The sequence below is a fragment of the Pogona vitticeps genome, chromosome 5 (genome assembly GCF_051106095.1).
Source record: "Pogona vitticeps strain Pit_001003342236 chromosome 5, PviZW2.1, whole genome shotgun sequence".
Taxonomy (NCBI): Eukaryota; Metazoa; Chordata; class Lepidosauria; order Squamata; family Agamidae; genus Pogona; species Pogona vitticeps.
This window is the reverse complement of record NC_135787.1, coordinates 114,809,452-114,831,534: the sequence shown is the minus strand read 5'-3', so window position 1 is coordinate 114,831,534 and position 22,083 is coordinate 114,809,452. Positions and strand designations below refer to the sequence as shown.

The 22,083-nt window shown below is 39.3% G+C and overlaps 1 protein-coding gene across 50 annotated transcripts in view; it reads right to left on the bottom strand.

Annotated features, from left to right (window-relative positions):
• Positions 1-22,083, bottom strand: part of MAGI2 (membrane associated guanylate kinase, WW and PDZ domain containing 2) — an 889,129-nt gene that overhangs the window by 103,373 nt on the left and 763,673 nt on the right. For 36 of the 50 annotated variants that reach the window (XM_073000722.2, XM_073000721.2, XM_020789967.3 and 33 more), the window contains 2 exons: positions 15,316-15,347; positions 10,479-10,668 (listed from right to left, as the gene is read on the bottom strand). In XM_073000722.2, the coding sequence (XP_072856823.2) occupies positions 10,479-10,668; positions 15,316-15,347 (222 nt within the window). The remainder of the gene's footprint in view (positions 1-10,478; positions 10,669-15,315; positions 15,348-22,083) is intronic. The other 14 variants (XM_020789969.3, XM_078394299.1, XM_078394312.1 and 11 more) reach the window with 1 other exon arrangement.

Genomic DNA, 22,083 nt, shown 5'->3' with positions numbered 1-22,083 from the left:
CAAGCATTCTGCAACCCAGGGCTGTTAACTATGATTAGAAGAAAACGCCTGTTCCCTCCCCCTCCAGATTGCATTCTTCATAGCTACTGAGCTGGGTCTGAGAATAGTCCTGTTCACATGTAGGCTCCATATGTGAGGAAGAACCCAGATTTTCTAGGGAAATCACATGAAACTCTTCTCTGCAGACCAAGCAATAAAACTTGGAAGATGGAAGGATCAGGGCTGGGCACAGCCCTCTGAGGGTGATCAAAGTGCCTGCACAGTAGAATGCCTGAACAGGCTGTGGCCAATCCATCAACTTGATCCTCGGATGAAAAAGAGATTGCCATGAATTCCTAAATTTTTCTATTCACTACTAAGCCCTATTTGGTGAAACACAGCTCTTAAATTAAGTATATGTGCATAGCGCTGCAGGCTAAAGTAGCATCAAGTTATTACAGTATGATAACTGAGACAAAATTGTCTCGAATGGTGACGTTTTTGACAGAAAACTGCATTATACGACACTATAAAATAATTATATTCAGCCGTCCATTGAGAACACTTTTGCAGTCAAGATTGGGTGAGTCAGTTAAGATATTTAACTTGAGTACAATGGTGGGTGACCTTCCTTGAAAAAAATCACTATACATTTTCTTAGAAATGCAAACAAAAGCACTACCACACCGCAAAACAGGCTTAACAAAAACCTACCCCACCAGAACACACAAATTGGCTTAGCTTCAGCAAGAAGCCTTTTCAGGCGCCTACCAACTATAAGATTTCAGAAGGAAAAACAGGAAGCAAAAAGTTGTTTCTAGCTTACCATACTTCCCCTTGATGTTTTAATACGTAGTTTATAGCTTATTTGTGTCTGATGTGTTCCCAAGTGATTGATCTGATTTAGCCCCCAAAGTGATGCACATCTGATCTTTCTTCTCCCCAGGAAAACCTGGAAATTGTTATCTCCACAGGAGAGTGTAGCAATTCTCAGCAACCTTAGCAAATACAGTTCACAGGATGCTCTGGGGGAAAGTCATGACAATTAAAGGGATGGAATACAAGGTAAATATATATTATAGCTACATTCCAAGAGTCTGTGGGAGTGCTTTTAAAAGTTAATCATTGGGAGCAGGGGGAAAACCATGCTGGGATTTGTCCACTAAGAGACAGGCATATTTTGATTAAGCTAGTCAAATTGTAAATCATCTTGTCTGCACTAGATTTACTCGCATGCCTTCTGTACCCATTTCAGGATTCACTCATAATGTAAAGACTGGAATATTGAAAACAACAACAAATTAGGGGGAATCAATGATATGAATATGAATGCTTATCAATCTGGAGCCTTTGCAAGTGATCTATACATTTCTGTTCCCCCTTAATTTCAATTAGGTAGGTTAAAAATGCTCCTAGGCAATTTTTATTGGCACAAGAAATTATTACTTGAACATCAATATTTGTTTTATAATTCATTTTCATCCCAGGTATATTCGCAGTAAATCCTATGATACCATATTATGACTTATTTATCATTTATTTCTAAAGCACCAAAAATCAGTCAAGATTATATAAATCCAATTTCTCTTTCTGGATATATAGTAGTAAAGGTAAAAGTTAAAGGTTCCCCTTGACAATTTTTGTCCAGTCGTGTTCGACTCTACAGGGCGGTGCTCATCCCCGTTTCCAAGCCATAGAGCCAACGTTTTGTCCGAAGACAATCTTCCGTGGTCACATGGCCAGTGCGACTTAGACACGGAACGCTGTTACCTTCCCACCGAGGTGGTATCTATTAATCTACTTGCATTTGCATGCTTTCGAACCGCTAGGTTGGCAGGAGCTGGGACAAGCGACGGGCGCTCACTCCGTCACGTGGATTCGATCTTACGACTGCTTGATCTTCTGACCCTGCAACACAGGCTTCTGTGGTTTAGCCCACAGCGCCACCACGTAGTACCATATAGATATGTAGATATCGGATACTTGTTTAATACTAAGGTACTGAAATTTAAAATTTAACTGCTATTATCCAAATCAATCAATCAATCAATCAATCAATCTCTGGGCACATTTCCCCCCATCAGACTTTCCCCCAGAGCTTATTTATGAATTAATGTGCATAATTAATGTGGGGGTAAGGAGAAATAATTAGAAATTGTTTGATGACAGTATTAAAGAATATTGCCTATTCTATCTACCTTGTTTGAAAACCTTTTCATTATATCATTTTTCTCATTTTGATGTAAATTAAATGATTTGAAACATGATCCTCTGTTGGAGAGCAAATCAGAGCAAGTTACAGTTGTTTCACAGAGCTCCAAGCCCTGAAATTAATCTTTCGCTAATATGGGTATTGCTGGCAGAGGCTGACTGCATCAGGGCACGACACAAAGACATAACAAGCAACAAGTTTAAATGATTGTCCAGAAACACTCCTGGCTGCAATAAGACAGACAAAGACTAATCAATGTAAAATAAATAATTGAAAAATTTAAAATGCATGTAGTCAATGGGGCTGACATTTAGAGCAAGAATCTAATATTCGGGGATTCTCTCTACACAGTCATTTAAGGAACAGTCCAATACTCTTGAACCTATACTCTTGAACATCGTCGTAAAGCGGATTCGTCATAATGTGGGGCAATCGTTAAGTGAGGCACCACTGTATTTCTGAGTAATCACAAACAAGATAGATCCATGTGGTGCCACTCCAATGCATGCTTACCTTGGGGTAAGCCCCAAAGAACAAATAATTATCAGCAAATGTTATAAGATTCAGTGTTAGAGGATTAGAAACAATGACTTTAAGTTTATGTGTCCATTCACCTAGCTACATGAAGAAAACGCATGCATTACACCTTAGCACCAAGAACTCTTCTAATTTTCTAAATGTGAATAAGGACTTAGGCAACTTTTGGTAAAGCATACAGCATTTAAGGGAAACAGAGTGCTGTATTTTAAATGCAGCCATCAATTGTAGAGCTGACAGTTTCTATTAGCGTAATTCCTCTGGGGCCTTCTTGCCAGCCGGCAATCAAAATCACTTCTCATCCATAGCACTTTCTCTAGCGTTGATATTTTCATAATCTCATCTGAAAATGCTTTTGGATATATTGTCAGCTCCTATAACCAACCAAAATATTTTGTCATGATGAGTAACTCTTTTTGCCAAGATGAAGAGTATGGGGGAAACAGTCTTCACAGTTTCCATTTTCCTCTCCATTTGAAGTGTATTCCCTGGGATGTCAGGAAGGTTAATGCTTATTTTGTATTCACAAAATGTATCTGCTCTCCCACTGTGCAGATCTGGAGTTGGGGAGGGAAAAAATAGTATCTTTGTGTATTTGCACATGTATGTGTGGAGTGGATGTGACACGAAGGTTAGGCTGCTTGAATGTGACATGTTTTGGAAACACTGTCCAAAAAAATGCACCGTGTTTTGTATTACATGTCAGAAACCATGCTTGGCAAGAAGTGGCTTAGCTTCCTTTTTATAAGAATAAAGGCCAATAAATGATAAATCGTAAAAAACAAGATAGCGCCTTTAAACATTCATTTTTTCAACCTGCCTTTTTTGGATAGATACATAGACTACAATGTTGGCATAGCTGCCGCCAGAGCAACTTCCTTCCACGAAGACAAGATGCTTCAAGTCACATGACTACTGCAACATTACATAGCGTGGATGCTTTACTTTAGGGACAGTGTCCATCTGGAGAGGACCCTAGGCTAGGTGTCCTGGAGGGTCTTCCATAAGACTACCCACCCTGTCCTATCATAAGGGGTAGCACTCTCCCCTTGTAATAGATGTAATTTAAGTTGGCATTCGTCTGCTTTTTTTGTCTATTGTCTTGCTTGTCGTTTGCTGTTAAATCTTGGTTTGTGTTGTGAATGCTTTTCTTGCAAGCCGCCCAGAGTAGTGGCCTTGCTACTAGATGACCGGGGTAAAAATTGAATTAAAAAATAAATAAATTATAAGCTGATTAAACCAGTGATTTCCAACCTTGGGTAACCCAGGTGTTCTTCCACTGCCGCTCCTAGAAATAGTGGCCAGCACAGCTAGTGGTGACGGCTTCTGAGAGTTGCAACACATGAACACCTAGTTGGAACCCAAGGTTGGGAACCACTGGACTAAATGATAGAGAATGGCAGCATTTCAAACAATAACCTTTTTGAAAAACAAACAAACCACCCTGTACTGATAGCTAAGCCAGCCTGCCATAGCCATAATCCCTTTTTCTTTTCTTTTTTGGTTAATCCTTCTGGACCAGGCTAGCACTGGAGTGACATTATACTGGGGACCAGAGGCATTGTAGGAAACAAAGATGGCAGTGTTGGCTGCACACTTCCTATCCATGCTGGGCTGTATAGAATAGCTTCAAATTAATTTTGTTTATTTCAGTTTCATAAATAGCTTTTTGCAAAGCAAGCATTTAACAGAAAGAACCTGCATAACCAAACAATACCTATGTTGGCTTAGATAAATCTGACACAAATCTGACACAATAATAAACCTTAAAAACTAGCTCTCTGTGCTATTCTCCATTCAAAAGTCCTTATTTTAACATATGGAGATAAATAAATTTTGCTGAGTCTAAATAAATGAGACGAAACCAGTTATGAATGTAATATCCAGAATTTTCATGAGAATACAAAGTATATTCCTTTAAGAATTGCCATCGAACATTAATCCGCCACTACACTGCACAAAGGGTCATACCAGGGACGTGCGACTGATTGCCCAGTTCCACAGAGCAATGCCTTGTGGCCTAGCACATTTTTGCCAGCCTTACATTATACCAGCATGAACAGGATACAGGTCATTATGTAATAATTTCTACAAGCATCTACCCACTTTAAAACATGCTAACAGGTATGCTCAGAATATGGCCTATTCCTGTATCCAGAACTTGGGGAAAGGTACTTTTTTTGGACTACATCCATGGCTATCAGCGAAATAAGCGACACGTTCCATACAATGGGTTATAGCAGGCACTGTAAACTCTGCCGCAGCACTCTATCCATCTATTCTGGCATCTCCGTGTACTGATTAGAACCTAGATGGCCCAGGTTATTTTTATTTAAGATAAACTAAGGTGGTTTGACTGTAGCTGAGATCGCTACAGTGACTTGATTTTCCTTTTATTTAATAATCTTCTCTGAGAGCCATGCTAGACATGTTCTTCAACTAATTTGCTTGATTATATATATAACAAATTTGCAAAGTATCATATGCGGTTATATATGGTATGATATAGAAAAGTGTGAAGTATACATGAAAATGTATGAGCACATCATTTGCAGAAAAGGATATGCACTACATTTCTATAGACATTTTCTCAAAAATTCAGTTCCAGGGAGCGTGGTGGGCTTTAATCCCAAGAAAATGGATACAGAATTGCACCATGAGTTACCTGTTCATTTTTGTAGACTAAAGCCAAATCACTCATGGTCTAATTTCATTTTTAATCCATTCTTCTCACTCATTTATAGCATGCTCATTTAACAGTATCGTTATGGCACACCTCAGTCCTGGATTTCAGATTCAAGTGCTAGAAGTCTGTAATAATAACATCTATATATTTTAAACTCACACAAAAAGGCTCACAATATTGTTTTGTGGGGCGAGTAGGAGAGGAAACCACAGAGGATATTCCACTGTACACATATGAATTTGTGTGGATTTCTAACAACTTTATACTTCAGTGCATTATTGATGTTTTAATCTAGGAAGCTTCAGGGAAATTCTCACTTTCTATTCAGCAGTCAGTTTTTAATGCAAAAAAGAAAAATGAAGGAAGGAGAGGAAAACTTACATATTATCTTGGGTTCATTTCATATAAAAGACAAAGAAAAAATAACAGCGCTCTACTTCTGCAAACCATGCCTCGCTCACTTCATTCCACCTATATGATTTCACATGGCCTTTCCTTTGCTTTCATCCAGTTCGATGAAAGGAACACAGTTTATGTTGCAAGAAGAGGTGGATGACGTGCCTCCATTGGGTAAAGATTGTGGAGTCTATAAGCAGTGAATTCACGTGAGCCTGGATGGCATCTATATGGAACATTAATTTAATTTCATTAGTCTACAGCTCCCAGAATCCCACAGCCAGCACAGCTGAATGCAGAGGGATTGGTTACTGCTGGGGTAAGTGACATAATATTACGTATTTCTATTTATTTTATTTTACTGCTAATTGTTCTATACTATTCTTTTGTTTGATTCTTCATCATTTTTGATCCATATGTTTTAAACATACCTCCTCTTGCACAGAAGCTGCCTCTTCCTGCCTTTGGATAAGTGCATAATTAAAGTTTGTTTTTAAAAAGCAAGAGAACTTAAATACTGATACTCTTAGTTATTTCCAGCGCATTGCTGCCCCAAAATATATTATACACAAATTTAAATTTTATTGAGTTCTTAATTTACTTGGCTTTTGTTTTGCAGTGAATCTTTTGTTTTGAAATTTCTCTGGAGACTGAGTGCTCCTTCCCCTCAAAAGTATTTCCTGTATTTCTAGGAGATACATTGGAATCAACCAAAGGACTCACCTTGGTACTTATAGGAAGTGTACGCCTGGGAACTTTCACAGGATAAAAAGTTTTGAAAGCTTCCTCTAAAGACAAGCTAACATTATTTCTGTTTTGCAGTGGTCACCTCATTTTCTATTTAGCTTTAAGGTTTGGGATAACATTTAGATCTAAAGACAAATTAAATACAACCCTGTCTTAACAGTGCGATTCTATAGATGTTTAATCAGGAGTAAGCCACCCTGACTTCAGTGAGGCTAACTTCTAGGCAGTAATTGTGCATAGGACTGCAGGCTTAATATGGCTGTGAAAATCTTGAAAAATGTCTCATTTATCTGAAGGTTGACAGATCTGTCTCTCTCCCACTGATTCATGCCTTTCTTCCTTCTTCACATCCCTTCCACTGATTTGTCCTTTCCTTCATTCTTCTTTATAACTGAAGAATGTGTCTGTGTGTGTGTGTCTGTGTGTGTTTGTGCTCCACAAGCACACAGGCTGTTTTTCCAGGTCAAAGATAGTTTTTACTCTCCACCTTCCTGCTCTGTGGACAATAGTTTTATTCAAGAGCCTCCCTGCTGAATAGCAAGTGCAAGAGTCTGTGAAAAGATTCCATTTACTACTGCGTGACTCCCATACAGGGAGCAATTATTGGGAAAGGACTGCCCTGTCTTTAAAGTATTTAGATCAAGTCAAGTATCTTTCAAAGAAAGATGCTGAGTTACCACAAAAGACTTTTGCTAATTACAGGCCCTCCCTTCATTCCTTCTGACAGCCATTCCCAGGAGGGGGATCACTGGGGAATAACCTTACAATACCACATCCTGATTCTGCTGCTCAAGTCAAGGCTGTATAGGCAGATTTTTTTTTTTAAAAAAAGCCAAAAGTCAATTCATCCTTAAGAGATTTCCTAAAGATAAGATTGAATAAGGCCATCGCTATTTCCATTTCAAGACTCCCTATGCACATTTGCTAACTAGGCCTAGGGGGATTTTTTAGAAACATCAGGGACAATTTTAGAAACATCACAGCCCAGTCTGCACACTTATTCTTATTCTTTACAAGACTCTGCGTGCAAACAGCTTCCTCCACAAAATAGGCTGTGGGGAAGGCCACCGCAAGTGTATCTTTCTCCAGTCTTGGAAAAACTCTAATATTTCTAAGACAGTATTTCGCTGATTGGTGGGCAGTATTCCCTCTCAAGAGAGAAGCGCAAGCACTTCAGGAGGACACAGATCTCAGCTAAATGTTTGGACATTACACTGAACCACAACTCAGCGTTGGGGGAACCAGAGAAAGCGAGCCTTGGGTTTATGCACCACTTCTCCTCCTGTCGTGCAGTTGTGAGAAGCAGATGAAATGTTTTAACTTACTACGTCCAAGCTGAGAGCTGTGGTTATCTTCAAGTATAGCTTAGGGAACACGCATGGATGGTAAATATAGTTTGGTTTCATACTTCAAACTAAGCAATCTGGGTGAGTCCAGGCCTTTGAAATCTAGGAAAAGGTAAAGGTTCCCCTTGACAATTTTTGTCCAGTCGTGTTCGACTCTAGGGGGCGGTGCTCATCCCTGTTTCCAAGCCATAGAGCCAGCGTTTGTCCAAAGACAATCTTCCGTGGTCACATGGCCAGTGTGACTTAGACACGGAACGCTGTTACCTTCCCACCGAGGTGGTCCCTATTGATCTACTTGCATTTGCATCCTTTCGAACCGCTAGGTTGGCGGGAGCTGGGACAAGCGACGGGCGCTCACTCCGTCGTGTGGATTTGATCTTATGACTGCTGGTCTTCTGACCCTGCAGCACAGGCTTCTGCGGTTTAGCCCACAGCGCCACCACGTCCCTACCTTTGAAATCTACTGTAAGCCATATCTTGACTACCAAAATTCAGCAACAAACCAGAGACACCGCTTTAAAAAAAATAAAAAGATGCCCAAAGAGGTTTTTCACAGCTTGTGTTTAAACTTCAGAGTCAAACTGAAAATCCTTTAAAAACATTTTAAAATGATTTTAAACTCCTGGTTTGCCCCTGCAGCACAGTCTGCCACTAAATTTTAGTGGTGATATTTGAGGAGAAGGGGCTGGGAGCCATATATGGTCCATGGGTCAAATGATGACCATTGCAACCTGAAATGCAGTAGAGACTCTGTAGAATTTGATAGATGAGCTGCTGTTCACTGAAACAGACACTGAACACCTTCAATTTTCTTGGAGTTGCACTGTAAAATTGGGTAGTGGTGGCTGCACAAGCTTATGTATAGAATGCTATGCGCTGCCCACTACGTTAATGTGAAGTGAACTAAAAAACACAATTTAGGTTTTTTAAACAGGAACCCATATGAACACCTGGGATGCTAAGAGACTCATTTTTTAAAAAAGATGAAATGTGATACAGGACAAAGTATTGTTTTCATTCTAAAATCAAAGGCCTCTTGATATCCAAATGAGGACAGAAAAATGAAGAGGACACACCGACATTGCAGCACTACTGGCATTGCGGAAAAATGTTGGAATCAGCTGAGTGGATTGGGATACCAACTTTGCAATTAAAATGGAAATGTCATATTCTAACACGAATCTGCCTTGAATCTGAAGATAGGCTAATGTCAACAGAGGGAAAGCACACTGTAACATCAGACCTCCACCAGATATCGGTGAAGCCACAATTCAAATCAAATTATGTTTAAACAAAGTCCTGCTTCCTGTCCAGTGGCTTTTTGCACATAGCATCTCCCGAACACGAGATGGCCTGTTTCTCCCACTGTCACATCTAATCTTCCTCTAGGAAACCTGGAGAGATGTGCACAACACTCTTTGTTACATGCCAGTTGGAAAGATATTTTATATCAATGCAAACCTATGGGCTTCATTTTCCCCTGTGCATGATTACAAAAACATCAAAGAATATACAGCAGATGTACATATTTAATGACTTTGAAATCCAAAGAAAAGTGGCATAGTAGAAATAGTTTGATTTCGATAGCTCTAGGTAGAGATTCAGAGCAATCAAGGTTAATGAAGTGCCTGTTTTTATGAGAACAAATTACTAAAGGCACAAAGCAGAAGACACAGCTGTTGTACACTTCCCCTCCATTTCTACCAAAAATTACCAGCAGAAATTTTCATTTTTAAATGAAGGCAAATTTGGGATAAATGTATGGTTTATTCCCCTACTATCCAAATTAACTGAATTCTTTCTTTGGTGCCAAGGTATGTATTACAGATAGCCCATGTTTAGAAGAGGGAATGCCTTAAATGCTGAGAACATCATAGCAGAAATATATCCTATCTTCTCCAATTGCTTGTTTTGTTTCTGTCCATTCAGTGCTGATTTATATGCAAATATTATTTTTCAGTTATAATATCAGTGCAAACCTATGGGCTTCATTTCTACCTGAGCATGATTATCTATCTATCTATCTATCTATCTATCTATCTATCTATCTATCTATCTATCTATCTATCTATCTATCTATCTATCTATCTATCTATCTATCTATCTATCTATCTATCCATCCATCCATCCATCCATCCATCCATCCATCCATCCATCCATCCATCCATCCATCCATCCATCCATCCATCCATCCATCCATCCATCCATCCATCCATCCATCCACCCATCCACCCATCCACCCAATGCACTATTCATTACATTTTATTTACAAGAGTAAATAAAATGTAATGAATTATAAGTAAACAGTAAAAATTAAAACATTGAGACATGAATCATGTACTTCAAAACCTGCTGCATCTCTGAACACATTAATGGATTTCTTCTTCTAATAATGGGCTATTTATAACACAGAGTTTCATTTGCTGTAAGCCAGGTGTAAATTCATCCATATGAACCCTTGGTTTCCTTTAAGTTCTAAAACTAGTGCCTTTGTGTTGGCTTTGGAGCTTGTAAAGACCAAGGTTTCCAAGTGCTCTGCAGAGGGAGGGAGCGGGGGACTACAGTTTTCACTTACGCCTACTTTCATAAATAGCTCGTGATTTCTCATACAGCTCATATGGGTCAGGTTTTCTTGGGTCGAAGGCCTCTGTTGAATCAGGAAAAGAACTCCTGTGAAGGGTAGGTGGAAAGGGAATATTCTGTGGTATAGCTGGAGCAGATAAACTTGTCTGTGGACTCCCTTGATTCTCCCATCGTTCTATCATCTATAATAAACAATAGGAAGACAACAAAACAACTTTTAGTTGGAAAACCTACAAGCAAGGTCTAGGTCTTCTTAAAATAAAACCAAGCAAACCAACAGATGTACAACAATGAGATGTTTTGCAGTACAGTTCTATTCAGCTTTACTCAATATTAAGTCACTATGAGTGTAACAGGACCTACTCCCAGTTAAGCCTTAGACATTTTATAAATAATAAATATTATTAATACACAAAACGTATTTTACAATTAAATGTTTTCTATGCTTTCAGCAGTCACATGCCAGAACTCATGCCATTTCCTTAAGAAGTTTCAAAATGGGGTGGACTTGTAATTTGTTGGGGAACTGCTGAGCAATGTAGCTGAAAGAAAGTAGCATTTCTCATCTCTTAGCAGTCTTGAAAAGCAGCCTATTGAGATGTGAGGCTTTGGAACTTAATTTCCCAGGAAGTCTGAGCCTTATCCGTTTACCAGAATAGGTGTGGCAAATCTATTATGTAAAAGTCACAGTGGCATACCTGGGAAATAAAAACAGCTGAATCTAAAAGCATTTACACACACACACACAAAAGAAAAGCCGAATTTGTAGTTGTAAAAAGTTACTGTAACAAAGTACTGGGAAATCAGAAAAAGTAAAAGCTATATCTTTTATTATGTTTACTTTCTTTTGGGCTTGGGCTCTTCTTTAAAAAAAGTTGAGTCTGCACAGCGCAAGTGTTCTTTATTGTATTAATGGAGTACACCAAAGAGGCAGGGAATCCAGATTATACAATATCCACATTTAGTTGCCACTAGAAGCAGCAAATATAATGGCTGGCTGGATAGCTCAGCGGTTTAGGTATGTGGCTACAGAGCCAAGAGATAGAGAGTTCAAGTCCCCACTGTGCCTCTTGTGAGTACAGTCAGTCTGTGTGGCCTTGGGCAAGCTGCAGAGTCCCAGGATGGCACCTGAAGGAAGGAAGGGTAAACCACTTTTGTGCATTAGCTACCTGGAAAAAGATTTCCATAAGTCATGAAAAATGCAACTGCTACTTTTATTTAGCAAAGGGTGTCACATTGAAAGTTATGATTCTAAGGTCAAAGGCATGAAATGTTGAAGATATAAATGTTACAAACAAATGGGCATAATGAAGACCCTATACTATTTTTAAATACAAAGCCATTTTACACAGGACTAATTTTATGCGGAGAAGAGACAGGAAGGAGAGAATAGTGAGAGAGCTTAACTCCTTCCCTGGTTGCCATATGCTCCCTATGGTTACCATAAGCATGCTCAGAGCACAAGTCTCACCTTCCTCTGCCTGCAAGTACATACTTTTTCAAGTACATACTTTTTTTTTACAGCTTGAATGGAAAGATATGGTTTACCGTAAAATGTACAAAAATAGAAATAAAGTAAAATATGCAAATAAAAGCATATATTTAACCATTAACTGCATATAAGAAGTATACTGTATTTCACCATAAGCATTTTATGAAGGCATGTTTCACCACAAAATACATAGCAGGTGTATACATTGACAGCTGTTCTCCACTTCCAGTTTAATGCAGGATCCAATGGACTTGTGAATAAAACTATGCAAAACCGCAATGGAACAAAAATAGTTTGATTTGTCCATTCTTATTCCATAGACGGCCATAACAGGGACATATTCATCCATATGGGTTTCCACAAGAGAGCTCAAAGCAGTAATAACTCCTGCAAATCTTTGAACAAAGACAGTGCTGGTAGGACACTGATACACACAGGATACATGTCTAATGGCCTGTATTGTAGCACATTCAACCCTGAGCAATTCTTTCAGTGTTGGACAGAAGCTAGAAATAACAGTCAGGGCCTACGTCACCTCCAAAGAGGTGAAGGCAGTCCAAGGCATATTCTGTTAGAGTCTATGCTTTCTTAAAGTCAAATGATGCTCTGTGCTCCAGAAGGTTTTAATATTTACTGTTATTGGCAATATCTCTGTGTAGAGCCCATTTTCCATGTTCAAAACATTATTACACAACAACATCAACAATGTGCCATCAAGTCAATTGTGATTTATGGTAACCTTTTCCAGGGTCTTCTAGGTAGAGAATACACAGAAGTGGTTTACCATTCCCTTCTTCTTGGGGCACCTTGAGACTGCACAGTTTACCCATGATTGCACAGGCTGGCTTTCCTCCCGAGAAGCACAATGGGGAATGGAACTCTGCAGACAGATACTGAAACCACGGAGCTAAGCTTGCTACAGAAATAGTTTGACACTCAAGAAGTGCTGGGAAGTGTTTGTTTTGTCATCATACTACAAATGAAGGCATTGCCTTTGGCCTTTATTTCTCATTATATTGCTCAACTGATTAACCCTACTTCAGTTCTTACCCTCACTTCTGTGAGGCAAAATTAGCTAAAATGGGATAAAAATGATTAAAAACCAGCAGGAATGGTTCCTTCCTTCTCAGTATAACATCAAGACAAACAACTCCAAGCATTTCCTGCAGTGTTGCTTGACCAAGGACACCTTCAGGATTCTCAACAGTCAAAGTCTGGTTCATGTTGTGCTTCTAAGTTCTTAACAGAGAAATGAGGCACTGACTTGAGTTGATGGCAACTCAAGCACAACATTAACATGGATCGGGTCAGAAACTATGTTAATAAAAACCTTTTGTAACCAGGCTAGGAAAGAGCTAAATATTCCAGCTCCTCTATTTCCTTGATTAAACCAAAGAAAATGGCTTAAACAAAATCATTGTTTAAGACGCTCCCGGACCACGCATCTAAATTGTTGTTATCTAGCTACATAGGTCTGAAATACTTGTCTGCAGCTAGAGCTCAAGGCAATCAGGATCTCGTGTAATTTGCCTATCTGTGGCTAAACCTGCTGAGAAATGGTTTCTGACTTATCCTGAGCAGACTGAAGGATGCAAAGAAGACGGTTAGTGCATATTCAAATACTAAGCTAATTGCCTTCCTCAGAGGTTAGACCTATCCAGTGTCATTCTGTTTGTTTCATGAAGAAAGTAAAGTAGTTAATTATTGTTATAGCTGAGTTTTAAAAAGAAGCATTACTTTCTCTGGTTCTATAAAGTAATTATTGTGTTTTTAATGATGTAAGCTGCCTTGCGCCCTTTTTAAGGAGAAAGAGGGGGTAACAATATTTTAAATAAATACATAAAATAAAATAGTTATCCTTTAATTAGTTTTAAAAATCTTACTGCTACAATGTTTAGGCGTGTGGTATCAATCTGTATTCCTTCCAACTCACCTTGTTGTGGCCTTTGTACCCATGGATTCAACGTATTAACTCTAGTTGAAAGAAACAGCAGCATCTATCTCTTGTCTAGCTATCCATGCTCTGATAACCTTCACTACATGCTAAGTATGACAGTGCCCTGTATGCGGAACTGGCTTAAAAACAATGGACTGAAGCTGGTCCAGAACAAGGCTGTAAGTTTTTTTTTAACTGAAGTTGGGAGGTTTTCCCACATTACACCTATCCTTTGTCAGCAGCACTGGGTTGAAGCACTCATACATCATCAAATACTAATAAGGTAACTGTTTTTCTCAGAGCTTAGACCTACTCAGTATAGTTCAGTTTGTGTCATGAAACACAAAAACCTCCACACCTTTCATGATTATTACCAAAACAAGTTGTTGTCCCCATCACTGGCCACGTCTCCTCTATATGGAATGGTAGTGCAGCCCTTGAAGGGGCCTGGCCTAGAAAAATGGCCACCAGATCCCTGGGTCTTGTTAATGTTTGATCTACAGTATTTATGAACTGCTTAAGATCCAATAAATTCTGGGGTGCTGTCTAACCGTTTTTTAAAAAAATCTATAAAAGGATACAAATATGTATTTTTAAAACTCACATAATACTGTGGCTGGGTTTTTTTCCCCAATTAGGAGAAGCTTTTTTGAATAAAGAGGTATTTCAGCAGCTGCATGAAAGAAACACTGGTGCCTCGCTAAACCACCCAGCAAAGAATTCTACAGAGAGGGCCCTCCTACACGAAAACCTCAGGTTAAGAGCGGTCTCTGACTGTATCTCAAGCCCATATGGCATCACCAGGTGTGCCTCTTTCCAATGACCTCTGTGACCAGGCAGCTTAATGAAAGATAAGGTGTGCCTTCAAGGATATCCTAACAACATAACCCTAAACCTGGCCCAGTAGGCCACCTTCTTATGCAAATATACTAGAAACAAAGATGTACATTTTACTGATCAATCTTAGGCATTTAATTCCTATAAACCTCAAATTAAATATTGTGGGATTCAGCGTCTGGTACTTCTAGTGAGAACAGCATCATCATGAATAGATGCCAGGATCCTGCTGGCTTGTGTGGTTGTGGAAAAACTGTTGTACAAGCGGTGCTAGCTACTCTGGCAATTGTCCATGACATATCTGGCTGTGCTCTGGTTGTGTAACTGAGTACATGATAGACTGATGGCAAAATGCAAGGACATCTTCCACAGTCATCTTTATGCATGTGGTGATACCCGACAGGATTTTGGACAGTGTTGCAACCGAATTAAAATAAGCACGAACTGCTTTCAGTGAGAAAAAAACATAGAGCTAATTCTATCCCAGTAAAATTGGTGAGATTGAAAAGCACTTTAATTCATGCCCACAAATTCTAACATAAGTAATTTCTCAAGAAAACTTACAGGCTTTGGAGTCTTCCATGGTGAAAAGAATCCTAAAACAGAGAAAGAAAAAAGAACATCAGTGCATCTGTCTTTTATTTTTATACCCCAGAATGGACAATAATACAATGTTTTTCTGGTTAGTGCAAATGTGCATATTATGTTAAGGTACAGAAGAGAGCATGCCCCTGGGAGAACATGACTACTGCTGAACAAAAGCTGAGTATTGCAGGTCACCATGACTTGCACTCAGTGAAGTCAGAAATACATCTGCTGTTATCTTTAGAAGCAGCAGTTCAAGCACACATCAGCTAATACATGCTTGGCTGCTTGTTTGTTAGATCGTGACAATCAAGAACATTATTCTCTATATTTTTGTTGGTTGCCAAACTAGAGATGGGCCCTTTGTATTTGGGAGACGAGTATGAAGCTTGCCACCACAGGTGGCCATTCCGATTGGACCCTTCCCCCTGAACAGGGCATCCATTTACCGTTTGTGACATGGTGTGTGAAGCCATCATCCTTCATGCCACACCAATCATGGAAATAGCCTGGGTGGGGCTTCTCTGCACTGCTGACCAACCCAGCAAAGGGGCAGGATGACAAACCTCCCCCTCAGCTGCTGATTGGTCAGCAGCACAAGGAGGCGGGGAAGCCCTAGCCAGGCTACTTCTGTGAAGGACGACAGCCATGCACACTGCACCACAAGTGATAAGTGGACGCCTGGTTCAGGGACAAGAGGGTCCAATCAGACTGGCCACTTGTGGGGGTGAGCTTTGTATTCGTCTCCCCCAGGAGCCAAATACAAAGCTCCTGTCTCTGTTCCAGACAGCTGATTTCAACATACCCAACAGAATAATATTTAATCTGGCCCGCAACTTGGAAGACCTGCAGTTGTTAATTACAAACGATGCCAAATGCTTATATTAAATGGTAACGGTATGTTTTCTGTCAGGCAATACTGCCTACAGAAATCAAACAAGCATGTCTTTTTTTCTACACAGCAAAAATCATGCAGTTGTTCCTTTAGTTAAATGTATTATTTTAAATAACGTCAATAAGAAAGCACCTATCAGGCCTATGACAATGATACTACAATATCATTAATTTCATTCAATCCTGAGAAAACACCACAGTATTTTATCTGTATTGCATACAAGTCACAAAACTAAATTTTAAAAGCTCTATTTTGCAACAGAATTAGATCACAGGGAAAAGCATGGCTTCATATACAATTTAAGAACATTTTAAAAACAAAAAGATATATGAAAATCTGCATTAAAAAACTTGAAAAAAGGGCTTTATTTTAGCATACTTATTATTGAGGAGAGAAATAATTTCCCCAACTATTGCATTCTAAGCTTCAAGGCATTTTGCATGGCTTTTCTTTCCAATGTATAAGAAACCCACCACCCCTGCAATTTGAATCCTAAATTTATTTTCTTTTCATAGAAGGAGCACTCATTTGTAGAAATACAATTGTGCTCATTTTCTTTAATCAGAAGTGATCCTTGTACGAGCAGAACTCTCTTCTCAAAAATGGAAGCTCCTTGTTTTTAACAGGGAAAAAAACTGGGATTCATACCTGCCAGGGAAAACATAAGCTCTCCTGAAAGCTGACTGATAGGAGTCGGCGTAATTGCTCCATCTGTGAAGGGGCCTATAAGATGGTCCCATTCATAACAGAGGATGCAGAAACCCCATGGGAGTGGACATTTTGCTGATAGAATGGGCTGAATTTCGGGACCTGCTAGATCTAGAGTCCCTCAGACTGGGCCATAAGACCTGTGCGTTAATTTTACTTCCACAGTTGAGTGTGGTTGTTTGTTTTTAGGGGGAAAAGATTTTCCTCACTTCCCTCACAGGATTGCCAGCAGGTTTTGAGAACTGGCAGATCTCCTGCTGTGTGCTTTCCATTCTCCTTTAAGATCACTCTGCTCATTGTTAGATGTATTCATGAATTTACATTTGTACTGGAATTAGAGATGACAATGAAAACGACAACAACAGCAATGACAACAATAGTTGTTTATTATTATTATTATTATTATTATTATTATTATTATTATTATTATTATTATTATTATTATTATTATTATTATTATTATTATTCCTCAGACACCTCTACTGTGGGCTCCTGATTTGGATGCCACTGACATAGAAGCTGACCACTCCCATTATGGTTATGTTCTGGTCAAATTCTGCCATTTTATCCTATGCTAATGTTTGCCTTCTCTTGCATACAGACCCTGAGTATGACTTCTCATTGGGGATCACGGCACTAAAAAAAATTGCAAAGCCTAAGATTATAAGAGCTGCTGGATAGGTCAGGGGTTTAAGTATCTAGCTGCAAAGCCAGACATAGTGAGTTCAGTTCCCCGCTGTGACTTCTTGAGAGGGGCTGGACTCTATGATCCACAAGTTCCCTTCAAACTCTGTACAGTCGTGCCCCGCTGGACGATTACCCCATTTAACAACAAATCCACTTAACGTTGAAGTTTTTGCGATCGCAAAAGCGATCGCAAAATGATGTTTAGATTGGTTTTTTTGCTTCACGTTGATCGGTTCCCTGTTTCGGGAACCGATTTTTCGCTTTACGAGGATCAGCAAACAACTGATTGTCGGGTTTCAAAATGGCCGCTGGCTTTCAAAATGCCCCCCCACTGATTTCTAGGATAGATTTCTTGCTATACAGGCACCGAAAATGGCCACCATATGGAGGATCTTCACTGGCCGAGCAGGTATTCAGCCCATTGGAACGCATTGAACAGTTTTTAATGTGTTTCAATGAGTTTTTAAATTTCGTTTGATGACGTTTTCGCTCTACAGCGATTTAGCTGGAATGAATTAACGTCATCAAGCAAGGCACCACTGTAGTTCTAAGCGTATTGATGAATCAGTGCTCATATCTATGCAACTATAATGCACACTGACCCTTGTAATAACTCTTTCTGTCTCAGGTAGTGCTACCTTTGTGCTCTATGTTTTTTCTTCTAGAAACATATTTTTGATAAGTAGAGAGAAAATGCAAAGAGTTCTACTCCCTTGTTTATTCATGTCCAACTTCCAATCTTGTATGATCTCATCTATGGATGAAGTTTATCTCAAGGAACCAAGTGAAAATTAATGAAGAAATTCATACTTGTTCTTGAATCTATAAATATGTACAATTCTTTTTTTGTATTATAGTTGGGCTTTCTACAAAGGATAGAAGGATCATGAATTTCTGTCCTAAGGCATAGCACCAACAGCTGTGCAGCCCTTGAAGCTGAAGACCAGTCCTGTCCCACATACTACCAAGTAGCCTGTCTTCTTTCCTCATCTGACAGTGCATATTGTTAGCTTAGGTGACCTCCTCACAGTCCTGGAGTCAGCATGGTCTGACAGCAAACAATGCATTGCCTGGAAAGACTCCGTATCAAGTGTGTCTTGTTTACTTCACGCTGTTAACCCATTCTAATGCCAACTCCCAGCAAGCACTGGGGGCATCTTCCTTTTCCAACAGGAAATCAGGCCAGAGCTTAGCCTGTCCAAAGCCATGAAGCCTTCCAGCCCAGCTTTTTCCAAGATGAGTACAATTTAGGTATCTGTCTGGCATGTGAAACTCTAAAATGGAGAATACTGGAATTTGGAGGACAAAACAATGATAAATGAACATGCCAATTAATGTCTCCAATGGTTTGACAGCACAAAGAAAGGTATGCTATATTTCTCAGAATTTATGCAAGCAAAGTAACAGAATATTTTTCAACAAAAGTGCTTAGATAAATCATATCATATTCATAGCCTTTTCTAGACATATTGAAACAGCTCTTCTGTTCAAACTATCCTCTCTGAAGAGTCTCTATTCATCTTCTCTTCTGCTACCTCATTTTGTCGCCTGCAGTTTCTCCAGTTACCATATTATCTATCTAGCAATCCCAGGTTTCTGTACAACACAGTTCTATCCACCTTTAGTTGAATGTGAATCCCATTGAATACAAGTAAGCTCAGTGCTTCAAAAGTTACTTTTCAAGAAGAATTCTAACTATTTGTTATTGATACTGTATTTTCCACCAGTGTGAATTTCATCATTCACTACAGGACATTGATAATTCTTGCTTTCTATTACTGTTTAGTTTCCCTGGCTGGGTCAGTGGGTGGGAATTCATTTGATTTTTTAAAAATGTCTAAAAGTCTAGGCAACAATCCTCTCAATATGTGAGCCAAACACTATCTGGCCCTCAAAAGTAATAGGACAAAGCTATAAATATTCATTGTTTACATGTCTGTTCTCATTCTCCCAACACTCAGTTTGAGTGGATGTCCCCTTGTTCTGGTATTGTGTGAGAGGGAAAAGAGCTTCCCTCTCTCCACATTATCCATCTTCTGCATAATTTTATACATCTCAATCATGTCCCCCTCTCAGGCACCTTTTCTTTAGACTAAAGAGCCCCAAACACTGTAGTCTTTCCTCATAAGGGAGGTGCCCCAGCCCAGTCATCATTTTAGTCACTCTCTTTTGCACCTTTTCCAGTTCCACTATGTCTCTTTTTAAAGGTACAGCAACCAGAACTGTATGCAATACTCCAGGTGCGGCTTTACCACCGTTTTGTACAATGGCATTATAATGTTGCCTGTTTTATTTTCAATCCCCTTTTTAATGATACCTAGCATGGAATTGGCTTCTTCACTGCTGCCGCACACTGGCTTGACATTTTCATTGAGCTGTCCACCAGCACACCAAGATCTCTTTCCTGATCCATCAAGAACAGGTCAGAACCCATTAGCTGATAACTAACGTTTTGATTTTTTGCCCCAATGTGCATTACTTTACATTTTCTTGAAATGCGTTTGCCATTTTGTCATCCGTTCTCCCAGTTTGGATAGATCCTTCCGGAGCTCTTCACAATCCCTTCTGGTCTTCACCACCTGGAAAAGTTTTGTGTCATCTGCAAACTTGACCACCTCACTGCTTATCCCTGTCTCCAGGTCATCACCTCTATCCATTGTGAAAATTGCCCATTGACACCTACTCTCTGTTTCCTGGTTCTCAACCAATTCTCAGTCCATAAGAGGACCTGCCTTCTTACTCACTGACTGTGGAGTTTTCTCAGCAGCCTTTGGTGACGGATCGCATCAAACGCCTTCTAAAAATCCAAGGATTTGAAGCCTGTTGAGGTACTTAGGATTCTCTTCTGTGGTTTAGGGGAGTTCACTGGAGTTCTCTAGGACAGTGGTTCTTAACCATGGTTACTCAGGTGTTTTTGAACTGCAACTCCCAGAAACCCCAGCCAGCACAGCTGGTGGTGAAGGCTTCTGGAGTTGCAGTCCAAAAACACCTGAGTAACCCAAGGTTAAAAACCACTGCTCTAGGAGATAACCTGAAGCCCATGTCAAACTGTAATTCCATAAGATGAAGCTGTAGCACTTAAAGTGACATCAAATTGCTGTCGCTGTATAGAGTAGGTATACCCAGTATTGCAAAATTTCTCCCTTGTAGGCCTACTTTTATATGAATTCTGCTACAGAACATGACTCTGGAGAAACTTAACGTCCCCTTCAGAAACAGAAGGGTTAAACTAAAGTTTGAGAGATGCCATCTCCTGTCTTGTGAATGATCATGTAGGTAACACTCTGATGATCATAGTGCCTTTTGTCACAAAATTGCATCCTCACATATGGCTTCCTTTGTTTATTTGTCTATGGTACTGCATAGAACCTACATTACCACAAATGAACAGATGGCTTTCCAGCAGTTTCTTGCAGAATAATTGAGTCTTGGCATGTACTTTTAAGGCCTTGGGTAATACAGGTTTTAGTTAATTTATAACAAAAAGTTTCCATAAATGTCATTGGTTTCCTGCTCAGTTTACATTTCATTTTGTTACAGAATTGGATCTATGTGCAAAAGGACACATTCCATACTTCATCTTTGGCTTTACAGTGTTAAAGTGGAGGTACTTGAATATTCAAAACCTAGGAAAGATTCTGAGTTGAATCTTAAAGATACTCCAGTGTTCATGACAGGGCCTTTGATTATGCTGATGTGAGCAGCTAATGGAAACAGGAAAGCATTTTTAAAAACTAAGTCTAGCTGCTCTAATTCCCCCTGCACTCCCAGCAGGACTCTCAGTATATATAGATGTGCATGGAGGGGCACATCATGAAAATTACCTCCCACTTCGTTAGCAGATACACTATAAGGAGTGCTCTTTCAATGAATGGGAAATAAACTATAGCGATACAGACCCAACAACCTACATGCTACAGGTTTAAGATTCTTATTGCAAATAAAAATAAGAAGTTAGTTTGATATTCAAATTCAAAGTTTACAATCATTAAGGAATTTTAAAAAAATGCAAATATGATGGTTACACAAAGCAAAAGAATGAAAAAGATGGATGGCAGAAGAAAACAGTCCAGGCACCAAGCACAACAGGCTAGTTCAACTTTTATCAAACTCTGCTTGGTTGCTTATAGAGTACCTTCAGAGGAAATGCTTCCTACTATGCATAAAACCAAGTAATATGGATGAAGGAGGTACATGCATATCATCACATATATCCAGTTCTGATTACTAAGTCTCTATTTTTGAGATAGAAGGTTACAATGGTTAGGCACTGTGGGTGTAATAACTCCTAACCCTTTCTTTATCAGCACAAAAGAAGATGGTGTGGCTGCATCTAAGTGATGCTTGGAAAATTATTTTTAAAAGAACTAAATTACAATTACCATACTAAGGAAGGCAAAATAGTTAGTTACTGTTACAGTTAAGTTTTTAAAAAGTAACATTACTTTCCCTGGTTC